Below are 12,386 nucleotides of genomic sequence, written 5' to 3' on the forward strand. Positions count from 1 at the left end.
GGAATTGGTTGAATCTGTCCAGAACTGCATTCATGTAGGCACTGTATTAGATGATCCCCTTCATTGAGTTCTGAAAGACTGTTCAGGAAGCAGCTTGGAATGTGGCCAAAGGGGCAGGTAGACCCAAAGGGGGAGATTGATAGAGTGGATGTCTTTGCTGGTTACCTCTCCCTTTAGGACTGAATCTTCTCCAGGATAACCTCTTAAGTTCCTCCAGAGATGGCAGAAACTAGACTGTCTAGGGCTGAGGCTAGTTCCCTGTGTCAGTGGGAGGGTGTGAAGAGACTGACAGCATGGAGGGCCTGGGGACCAGCCCCCTCCTATGGGAGGGCCGTGTCTGATAGCCAGGAGGAGGTGTGGCCAGCCTTACAGTTCTCTTCTGCAGGCAAACTGTTCTTTGGTTGAGAGCAGTTTTTGAAGAGAGCTTCTGAATGAAAAGCAGCTCTTGATAACTTAATGACCCATTCTCATTGCACGTCCATATTTAAATATGTATTGCAATGAACTCTATTGGATTGTGTCATGAGAAAAGTGGGCCAGGTTCTGCGATGCTATTTGTTTAGGCCTCATTTGAGTGTATGGAGAAATCCCTACACGGACTTGGGCACCCACCTGGCCATGAAGGATAGAGTTTTTTGTCACCCAACTGGCCATGAAGGATAGAGTTGTGTGTAGAAGATATTAAAGCACATGCAAAGGACTAAGACTGATTTCAGCAACTTTTTTTTCTTTTTTTCTTTTTTTTTCTTGCTGCAAGCTTGTTAACCAGGCAGGACTTATCTTTAGAGTTGGGCCAACATGTAATGACTAATACAGAGCACTTTGTGAAATTAGAAATGCTGGCTAGTTGCAGAAAAATATAAGAAGGAGCAGCTGAGAGACTGGTTCTTTCTAAGACTTGGAAGGGTTTGCCTGAGTAAGATTCTGAAATCAATTCATTGATATACCTCACATTTGGGATCCCACAAGGCCTCGTTGGCAGTTTGACTGACTAAGACTACCTGGGTCTGGTTATGGCCCAGGGTCCCTTGAGATTCCTTTTCTTGTGACAGAAGGTTGGCTCTTTGGCTAGTGGACCCTGGCCAGCAGGGACATCCTGGCTGAAAGCTGAGACTTTAGTGAGCAGGGAGCAGAAACATGGAGGCAGAGCTTATACCCTGGAGCCACAGCGGTCCTGCAACTGGCGTGTGGAGTGAAGTTGGGAATTCAAGGAAGAGCATCAAGGGATGCTCTGGGTCCTTGGATAACATCTTTTTCTAAGTGTAAAATCTTCTTTTCTTTTAAGATTTTATTTTTATTTATTTGAGAGAGAGCATGAGAGAGGAGAGGGTCAGAGGGAGAAGTAGACTCCCTGCTGAGCTGGGAGCCTGATGTGGGACTTGATCCTGGGACCCCGGGATCATGACCTGAGTTGAAGGCAGTTGCTTAACCAGCCGAGCCACCCCCAAATGAGAGTAACCCTCAAGTAGCTCTGTTAAGGATCAGACCTGTTTACAGAAGGGCTGCCCCTTGGGGTAGGAATGGTCCTTTCTTGTTTCCCATTCCTGTTTGCCCCCCCAAATATGATTATTTTCTGTATACTCATCTGTTTCCCATCAGGTTTCTGAGTAAGTAGAATAGAACTTGGGGACAAGGTTAATTTTGTCTGACTCTTGGTTATTCCTTGCAGTTGTAGTTTTAAGGTAAAGGCCCATTCCTTGGTGTAGTATCTCCTGAGAGAGGGCTGCAGAGGTATGGCAGAGGGAGCATGGAACTGTGGATACAGTTTTGCCACTTGTTGCTGGATGGACCTAGGCTGTAGGAGGGGCAAGATTGGGAATTTGCAGCAGGAAACTGGAGCAGATATGGAGCCTGTAGTCACTCCGATCTGTTATGGGGTTCTGCAGCTATCATGTAGTTGCTACCCTTTTGTTTCCTCCTTCCCCCAGCAAACTTTTCTATATTCAGCTGGTTGTGGAAGTATTCAAATGATTTGGCCAAATCAGAGTTAAGGAAAGACATGGGGATTTGTCCCTTTTTTTAATCCACTCAGTTGAGATTCTTAGCTATTTGGAGCAACTTTCTTACAAGTTCTATAAATAACTTAGCATTTCCTAGCAGAGAATAAGGATTTCTATAAAGGCAAGTAATACCCTGGCAAAAGAGGATGAAACCAGACCTACTGGTTTTAAATAGTATTTAAATTGCAGGGTACTGTCACTCTTGCTGGGATCACATGTAACATGTCTTTTATTTGGTTATTAGTGTTACTTCAGTGTACGATCCCAATTGCAAAGTGCACTCCATCAATGTCCCAGGGGCAGGCAAAGTTTTTTGCAGTCTGTGGAACAGTCAGATGTCCGAGGCAGCTCAAATGCAGAGTGTTTGTGGGCTAAATGCAGACTTCCTTCCGCTGATGGTTTCCATTTAGGCTGTTTCTCAAGTCTACCAAGTTTCCCTATCCATTCTGAAGAAAAGCAGGACCCTTTTTTTTTCCCTTCTTTTTTTTAAAGAGCACTAATTGCTCTACTAAAGGAAACCCTTATGGAATTAAATCCTCAGAGTGAGCTAATGACTGAATCTCTTCCTCAGCTGCTTCTCTGTTGGAATTATGGGGGATGTTTAATGTGGTTCTCAGAGGCCCCAAATCATTTACTATTCCAGCTCTACCTTTGAGGCGACAGTCTCCTGGGATCATCTCCTGGATGCAGGTGCTCCCAAGGCTCAGTCTGGCCGGCTGCGGTTCTCTGTGCAGGGCTGGCCTAAGTGTGGCCTTTGTCACTTGCATGAGAAAAGACCAGCTTTGGTCTGTGGGGTGCAGGCTGGGGTCTGGAGGCATTGGGTTTGTTTAGAACAAACTGTAATTAACATAGGGCACAATATAGTCTTTCAGGAATTAGCTGTGTAAGAGGCAGGAGTGGAGCTGAGCCTCTGCTTCCAGGAACAATGCCCATTGGGGATGCTCAGGATGGTCTTTCAACAGAAGCCAATCGATTGACTAATGCACCTCTTGCCTTGAAGCTTGGCATGTTTACAGGCACCATGGAAGAGAGATAATTCCTGCCAATCCCATTTGGGATTGGTAATTTGAAATAGGAGGAAGTAAAAGGGGTAACCACCTAGTCTGTTTTATTTCTAAAAGGGGTGCTGCATGTTGGGGATCGAAGGGAGCCTCTTGTGCTTATGGAATTGGGCACTTCTAGCCGCCCATCCCTTGGTCTTATCCCGGAGGTGTGGCTGCCTTTTAGTCATTCTAGATTCCTCCAGGATGGGGTCTAGATTTGTAAGGCATGACCTCTTAGCTTCACATTGTCTGCTTTCAGGCTCACTGACTCCACTGTGTTTTGTCTTTTGCAGGTTGGGCGGTCCAGACCCCTTGGACTATGTTAGCATGTACAGGAACGTGGGGAGCCCTTCTGCCAACATCCCTGAACACTGGCATTACATCAGCTTTGGCCTGAGTGATCTCTATGGTGACAGCAGAGTCCATGAGTGAGTGTATGGCATTTGCCCATCCTCCACCTGTCTGTTCCTTAGCCTTGAGCCATATTTCTGGGGTTTCCCTGAGCAGGGGTGATAATGTCATAGTTCTATGTGGTTGGCACTTCTCAGGTAGAACCTCTGGGTTTCTGCCCTCTGCTTGTATCTACTTGCGCCAGAGTGATCCAGGTCAGCACCCGAACTCTGCTCATCTGGTGCAGGACAGTGTTGATGATGAGCAAGTGTTCTAAAACCATCAGGTTTTTCCAAGCTGCTCTGCTGTTTGAGCTCAGAGGACAGGCAGAATAGCTATGACCCAGAATTTGAATTGATGCCTCTAAGTATACTTGTTTTTTTCCCCTTCTAGCTTGTAGTGAAAAATCTTAAACATAAAGCATAGTTGAAAGAATTTTATAGCCAACACACAAATACCCACTATCTAGATTCTACAATTAATATTTTACTCTACTTACTTTATCGTGAGTATATCCATCTCTCTCCCTCTGTTGATCTTACTTACTTCCTTGTAACCTGCAGTTATCTGTGCTCAGCTTATCCATAGTACATTTTTTATTCTAGTCTATCTCCCATTTTCTGCCCTGTATACTTCTAAATCCTACCTGCCTCCCGTTTGTGCTCCTATAACCACTGAATTTAGACAATTTTAATATTAAGTTAAACGTCAACTTAGTATTAAGTCAGCTAAAACCCTAACGGCAACACTAATAATAACAAAAGCTAACATTTTTTTTTTAAAGATTTTATTTATTTATTTGACAGAGAGAGACACAGTGAGAGAGGGAACACAAGCAGGGGGACTGGGAGAGGGAGAAGCAGGCCTCCCACTGAGCAGGGAGCCCGATGCGGGGCTCGATCCCAGGACCCTAGGACCATGACCTGAGCCGAAGGCAGATGCTTAACGACTGAGCCACCCAGGCGCCCCGAAAGCTAACATTTCTTAAACATTGATTATGAGCCAGGTATTCTTTTGGTCACTTTGCATGTATAAACTAATTTTATTTTCATCACAACCATAGAATACTGGTGGATACTCATATTTGCCCCATTTTACAGATGAGGAAACTGAGATACAAAGAGTCTATAACTTGCTTAAGGTCACACAGCTTGGAAGTGGTGGAGCCAGGATTCTCATGCAGGCGTTCTGGCTGCAGAGCTTATGGTCCTAATGACTGTGCTCTACTGTCTCTTGAACAATTATATCATGTCCTCGAGTAAGTTACTATCTATAATTACACAAACACAAATATTTTGTTCCATCTACACTCTTTTTTGAGAGGGGTTCTTTTCTTCAATTTATTTTATTTTATTATTATTTTTTAAGATTTTATTTATTTATTTGTCAGAGAGCACAAGCAGGCGGAGCGGCAGGCAGAGGGAGAAGCAGGCTCCCTGCTCAGGGAGCCTGATGCGGGACTCGATCCAGGACCCTAGCCGAAGGCAGACGCTTAACGACTGAGCCACCCAGGCGCCCTCTTTTCTTCAATTTAAGTGTTGTCTTCCTTCCCCCTCATCAGCATGGTTAATCAAAAGCTGATTCTATTTCTATTATTATATCCTTTCCTGCTTTTTGCTTTTTGTCCTATCTTTTTTGCCTCTTACACTATCTTTTTGGTATCTTGGTGATGACTACTTAGCATGTGTAGGTTGAAAGACTAGCAGGGCTCTTCTTGCATAAGAGGCTGATTCTGGGGATGTTGATGGTATCATGATGAAGATGATAATCATCAGGGTTTTTGTTTGTTTGTTTTTTGCTTTGTTTTAGTTCTTAGTATCTTATCATCACATCAAATACTTTACAATCGTACCAGGTTCTTTTGTTATTTCCATTTTGTAGATGAGAAAATTAAATCACTTCAGGGGTAAATGAATTGGCTAAAGGAAAAGAACTAGGATTCAATTGAACTGTCTTGAGTCCAGAGTCTGAGCTTTTAACCACTAGGGTGTTCTACCTCTCTGATCACAGGTCCAACCCAACTTCCTCTTCTCTCTTGTTAAGCTGGGGACCCAGGCCTCATCTCCTTACTGATCACATGTCGAGAGCAATGTCTGGGCCTGCCTTTATAGCCTTCCAAACAGATCCATTGCAATGTCAGCAGAAGGCTTTAGGAACAGTGAATTAATCTTGCCTGAATGGGGACCCTGCATTACAGTATTAATAATGGAGATAGAATAGCAAACAGATGTGGGCGGTAAAGGCACTATGCTGGACTTTTCCGTATATTTTTAATAAAAACCTGCAGAGGGTATTTAGTGCAGTTAGCCTGTACCTTTTTGTTGACAGATTTATTCCAGTCAGAAGAATACCATTTCCTATGTGGCTTAAAGATTCTTACAGTATACCTGCTTATCAGTGATGGGTCCAAAGCCCAAAGTGACATGAAGAACATAATTGAGAAAGCCCCATATTTCAGAGGGGGCAACCTCTGAATTTTAAAGAGGGCCTTCCTTACTGTTTTTCCACTTTTGAAAGTAGCCCCTTATATTTGTGTCATTTCTGTATGATGAAGCACTGTGATATTCATATATCATTTATGACAATAGTAAGACCTCGATTTGGGCTGTATCTCACCGCCGGAATCTAGTGTTTTCTGGTATTATGTCCTACCACTAGAAGGACATGGAGGGAGTGTTCTTAGATATTTACCCAGTTCTGATCTATGTTGCATAAGTCAAAAGTACATTTGTAATCGGCCTTGTGCTGGTGTGACTGGTCTCTTCTCAGTCCTGGTAAGTTTCTTGAAGAAAAGTTTGCTTTTCCAAACATTTCGTGTGGCAAGGCCTCTTGGAAACAGATTTAAAGATTCTTATTTAACTTAGTGCTTGAAGCTGAGGTCAAAAAGGTGAGTGTTCTACCATCCAGTTTATTTATTTATTTATTTATTTATTTTAAGATTTTATTTGTCAGAGAGAGCGTGCCCATGCGCACAAGCAGGGGGAGTGGCAGGCAGGGGGAGAAGCAGGCTCCCTGCTGAGCAGAGAGCCCGATGTGGGACTCGATCCCAGGATTCTGGGATCATGACCTGAGCTGAAGACAGATGCTTAACCGACTGAGCCACCCAGGCGTCCCTACCATCCAGTTTAAATGCTAAGAAGTGTTGAACTAGAATTATGGCAAATGAATCTCTAGTAATGCTCTTCTTCCACTGTCTTTTGTCTTTCTATTCAGTGAAAAAAGGGCCCAAGCATTGGTTCATTTATTCAGCATACATTCCTCAAGCACCTATTTTGTTCCAGACACAGAACATCTTAATAGATGTTTTAGGGATAAAACGCCAAGACATAATTCCTGTCTGCAAGGAGCTCATGTTCTAGAGGGGGGATAAACATAAAGAGAGGGTTATAGTACTGGGTAATAAATGCTACAATCCATGGATGAAGAACATGACCTGGGAGCAGAATGGAGGGTATGACTTTTAGTCAGGCTGCTGAATTGGAAAAAGCTCCAGGGAGGAAGTGAAGTTTGAGAGGCACCTGCAAGCTGCAGGCCAGTAGGAAGGAAGGGGGCAGGGGAGGATCATAGCCTGACACTCTAGGGACCAGCACTTACTTTCAGGTTTGAGAGGACTTTAATAATCTTCTGGCCCAGTGTTTCCCAAACTTCTAGTGCTGCCTTCATAATTTTTGCCATGTAGTAGATCATCTACTTTATGTTCTTTTCCAACTAACTTCCCTTTTGGGGCGCCTGGCTGGCTCATTTGGAGGAACATGGGACTTTAGATCATGGGGTCATGAGTTCAAGCTTCACATTGGGCATAGAGCTCACTAAAAATTAATTAGTTAATTAACCCCCCCTTTTAAAAGTGATATAAATATATTTTTATTAAAAAAAATTTTTTTAAGATTTTTATTTACTTATTTGACACAAGAGAGAGAGCACAAGCAGGAAGTAGCAGAGGGAGAGGGAGAAGCAAGCTCCCCACCGAGCAGGGAGCCCGACACAGGGCTCAATCCCAGGACCCCGGGATCATGACCTGAGCCGAAGGCAGATGCTAAACCAACTGAGCCACCCAGGCACCCCGTAAATTAATTTTTTTTTAAAGATTTATTTATTTATTTTGAGAGAGTGAGAATGAGAGAGAGAGAGTACATGAGAGTGGGGAGGGTTAGAGGGAGAAGCGGCCCCTTGCCGAGCAGGGAGCCCGATGTGGGACTCGATCCCAGGACTCCAGGATCATGACCTGAGCCGAAGGCAGTTGCTTAACCAACTGAGCCACCCAGGCCCCCCCATAAATTAATTTTATTTATTTATTTATTTATTTATTTATTTATTTATTTATAAAAATCAATTTTTAAAGTTTAGTTTTTAAAAATTAAAATTAATTTTTAAGTCACCACCATGTATGGAAACCAGTATCACTTGCCATAATTTAAAGGTAACTATGGAAATAAATGCAGCAATAACAGCAATGTTATTAAATTCTAGCTTAAGGCCAGCTTTCTTTTTGTTCAAGAGATTAGCAAGTATGAAAAAAAAAAGAGAGAGATTAGCAAGTATGAGAGAGGTGTTGAAAAGATATGCTAACACCAAATAGAAACTGACCCTAGACATGATTAGAAAAATTGAAAGCAAATTATAAAGGGAACTTTTTTTTTAAAAAGTATGATTCAAGGGCACCTGGGTGGCTCAGTTCACTAAGTGTCCAGTTCTTAATTTTGGCTCAGGTCATGATCTCAATGTCATTAGTTGGAGCCCTGCATCCCCTCCACTCTGGGTGTGGAGCCTGCTTAAGATTCTCTCTCTGGGCACCTGGGTGGCGCAGAGGTTAAGCATCTGACTCTTGGTTTTGCCTTAGGTCGTGATCTCAGGGTCATTGAGATGGAGCCCGGTGTCAGGCTTTGCGCTCAGTGGGGAGTCTGCTTGTGTCCCTCCCCTCTCCCCCACTCGTGCTCTGGTGCACACACTCTCTCTCTCTCTCAAATAAATAATAAGATAAATAAATAAAAATAGAAAGTATGATTCAGTACTATTATTGTCACGGACAAATAGGAAACACTGATCTTTCATGTCCCTTAATTGTAAGTGGAGGAAAGTACAGTAGCCTGCTGAAGGCTGTGCAGAAGCTAATGAGAGTGGCAGGGTCTCCCAACGTCCCCACTGTTCTGTGGTCTCTTTCATGATGGGGGAGAAGCAAATGTATGGACATTGTCTTTAGCATAATTATATAGGCAGACTTTTTTTTTTGGTTTTTACTATATTCCAGATTAGTGCTAAATTCTTTTCATAAAGGTATCCTTTTATGTTATCCCCATAGTAATTCTGTGACACAAGGAACTCTTATCATGTCTTGCTTATAGATACAGAAATTTAGGCTAACAAACTTACTGCATAGATGGTGAATTAGAAGCCAGGTCCAGTGATCCCATAGCCTGTTTTCTGAACTACTGTGCTGGACTGCCTTTCCATTTTGATCAGTCACCAGCATTTATTGAATGCCTACAGTATGCCTCCTCCCTGTAAGATATTTCCTTCTCACAGCTTGTCGAGGATAGGAACAAGCAGAAGTCCAGGGGTCCCCTAGTAGACTTGCTGTGGGAGTAGGAGGGGACCCCCCCCCATCCTGGTAGCCCTGAAGGAAGTGAAGAGCAGGCTAGTTGCCTGAGCCCTGGAATGGCCAGTTCCATCCAGGTTCTTTCCCTGTTCACAGTCCCCAAAGGAAACAGGACAGGAGAGCACTTGTTTGGATTAAAAGGCTCTTAAGAGGCTCTTTCTGAAGTCTGAGAGATGGAACAAGTTCCAGCTCTGGGCAGCCACAGGGGAGAATGGAGTGCTTTTCTAGGAACCCTAAGGCTCCCCTCAACTGACTTCAGTGGCAGAGATTGTCCTGTTGCTCTCCCCCTGGACTTGGGAGGTGTGAGACAGCTGATCTTCAGCTGCCAGGCGCCTGTCGGAAGCATCCGGCTCTGGCTGTTCCCTTTGTGGCTGGCAGCTATGGCCTGGAATGTGGAGATTTGCAGGGCTGTAGAAGAGGCGGCTTCTGCACTGCTCTCTGTGAGGATTTCTGGCCGCCCCTGGTACGGCCAGCAGCCCTAGCTGGACCCAAACCACAGGGCACAGGAGGCTGACTAGTCACAGAGTGTGTTTGGGATCTCAGGCAGACTTCCCTGGTGGGATTCCACTGGGCAGGTCATCTTCTGGACATGTCGGCTGGTTCCAAAGACAGCCTTTGTGTGGTGTTGGCCCGGGATAGAGCCTGCACCTCACCTCTACCGCCCATGGTCCATCTGGGCTCTGCCCCACAAATGCTGGCTTCTTGGCGGGTATGCCTGTGGAATTTGTAGTTGTTCTTGCCCCCTTTGGGGCTGGAACTGCTGCTGACTGGCTTTCTGTGGCTGTCTCCACTGGGTTGGTAGAGAACCTCCTTTTCCCTTCAGGTTCCTCTAAGTTGGGCTCTGGACCGAATGAGTTATTTATTAAAACACTGGATACAGATTAACTTTTCCACATGTTGTTTTGTGTGGCCTTGGTCCCCTGCAGTTGGGAAATGCTAATTTTCCCTTCTCAAAGCTTGGTTCACAGGAACTTTTTAATGTGTCATTTCATCCTCTGAGGTTTCCAGTGGACATCCTGCCTTTGCCCTAACACACCTGTCCTGGGAGCACGGTCTCTCCTCTGGTTGGGCTTTTGCTTTCTCCCAGAACTCTCGTGTCGCTGACAACCAGAATCCCTCTATAAACCACCCACAGATGGCAGGCCCGGCCCTACCCATGGCTGGCACAGCAGGCTGAAGAAGTGCTCTACAGGCTTATGGCAGGGCAGGCCTCCCTGGACTTTGGTCCCCCAGCCTTTCATGTCTGAGGTGTTGAGTTTTGGGAGGACTGTGTGAAATATTGATGCTCTCTGCTAAGGGGAAGATCTCTGGGCTACCTAGAAAGAGTGGGGTGCCCTTGGCCCTTGCCCAGGGAGTAACAGCCAGCAGCAGGGCTAGAACTCTTCTTGAAGCTGAAACCACCACTTTGGGCTGGGTTTCAGGCCCCGGATCTCTGAGGTTTGAAATGCTGAGAATTCCATTTCTTTTGTAACCACTGGAAGACCTAAGGCACCGTGGGTATGTGGCTTCATCCTTTGAAAAGCATTTCATTTGCAGTGGATTATCTCTTCCTTCATGGGGTAAGGATTCCAGATTTTCCAAATCAGAGAATCCCTCAGCAGTAAGGAGACAGTTGGGAAGAGATTCCTTGAGCTGGCCCAGTCAAACTCATTTTATTTTTTATTTTTTTAAAAAAGATTTTATTTATTTATTTGACAGAGAGAGAGAGAGAAAGCATGCGCATACAAGCAGGGGGAGCAGCAGAGGGAGGAGAAGCAGGCTCCCCACTGAGCAGGGAGCCCGATGTGGGGCTCCATCCCAGGACCCTGGGATCATGACCTGAGCCGAAGGTAGATGCTCAACCGAGACACCCAGGTGCCCCTCAAACTCACTTTAAAAAGTTCAAGCAGCCTGATTATCAGGAGTGACTGCCAGCCAGAGTGATACTGGGCTGGTCAGCACTGGCAGATTTCCTTCTCTTCCCACAGAGAGAGGCAAAGACTTGGAAGCCCTTATGGGTTTGACATGATTGGATCTCTCAGTCCCAGGAATCTTCCCTGTTCAGCCTGCCCTTCTAGGCTCCCATCTTCCACACCTGAGGCTTTTTCCTTTTTGAATGCTGGTCTTCACGTCTGCCGTGTCCTGCGTCTCGGTTTGCCAGCATTTCCTTTGCCCAGATTTCTCACTCAGAGCTCCTGACTCTGGACTTTGGCTTTTGACTCCTCAATTCATTCTTCCATCCTGCCTCTGAGGTAGCCCACTGAGCCTCATTTCCTGTTTCAGTAGTGTAGTTCTGATGTGGGTCCTAAGGTGCGTGTGCAGTGACCTTGTCCTCTCTGACCCAAACCCCATAGGCATGGTCTCCTCACTCCAGTACATACCTTTGCACATCGCTGCCCTCCCTGCCTGCCGAGCTTTCTGACACAGAGCCTGGGGCTGCAGAGCACACCCCTCCAGCAAAGCTCTGTTGAGTGCCAGGTACAGAAAGAACATTTGGGAAGGTGATCTGTTCAGGTGGGGGTGAGAGGACAAGGAGAAGTTATATCTAACTTCTGTCCTTGAAACACCCACCATCTGCTTGGTAGAAGATGGCCGAGACCCTGGGAAAGAAGAAGACAATGGGTTTGGGGCTGGGAGCACGTTTTTGGCTTTGCCCCACCTCTGTGGCTTTGAGGCTTCCTCCCCTCACCCTGTGATCTTCAGCACTTCAAGAAACTCGAAACAGGTAATAATTGTAAGCACTTACAGCTCCCACTGCGTGCAAGGCACTGTTCTAAGTGCTTTATATATAAACTCATTTCATTCTCACGGCAGCTCTGTGGGGGTAAGTACCAATACCTTTTTTATAAGGAAACTGAGGTACAGAGATGTTAAGGAACTTATCCACCCAGCCAGTGAATGCTGGAGCTGGACTGGAAACCCCGGCAGTCTGGCTCCTGTAGTCCCCACCCCTCCCGTTCTTTACCCACATAGAAGCAGGGGGAGGGGGAAGGGGGGGCAGCTGGCCGAAGGCCTCTGTTACAAGTTATACACCTAAGTTCAAAAGTATCTTGGTTTAATGGAGTGTGAATAGCTAAGCAGGAAGTGCTTTATAGGAGAAATGTTGAACTGGACGAAGCAACTTTGTAGAGAAGAAAGAGTCCTGCTGGGTAATGGCAAGAGGGTAGAACTGGAGGGTAAGTGACAGGATCCTGTGTCATCTCTCCAGTCAAGGCTTCTGCTGCCTTACTGTAGTCATTTTTAGAAGTTTTTGGGAAATCCTGCAACTCTTAAAAGCGCAGAGGTAGGGCTTCTGGCTTGGGGGTCAGGTTCCCATGGTGGTGCTTCTTCAGCGGTCAGGGATGTGCCCAGCATTCCAGCAGCCCAGAGTATGCCCTG

General features: G+C 45.5%; 1 protein-coding gene across 5 annotated transcripts in view; it reads left to right on the forward strand.

Moving 5' to 3' along the window:
• Nucleotides 1-12,386, forward strand: part of SUFU (SUFU negative regulator of hedgehog signaling) — a 114,887-nt gene that overhangs the window by 1,470 nt on the left and 101,031 nt on the right. For all 5 annotated transcript variants that reach the window (XM_027597144.2, XM_027597147.2, XM_027597145.2 and 2 more), the window contains exon 2: nt 3,337-3,471. In XM_027597144.2, coding sequence (XP_027452945.1) covers nt 3,337-3,471 — 135 coding nt within the window. The remainder of the gene's footprint in view (nt 1-3,336; nt 3,472-12,386) is intronic.

The sequence above is a fragment of the Zalophus californianus genome, chromosome 15, assembly GCF_009762305.2.
Source record: "Zalophus californianus isolate mZalCal1 chromosome 15, mZalCal1.pri.v2, whole genome shotgun sequence".
NCBI lineage: Eukaryota > Metazoa > Chordata > Mammalia > Carnivora > Otariidae > Zalophus > Zalophus californianus.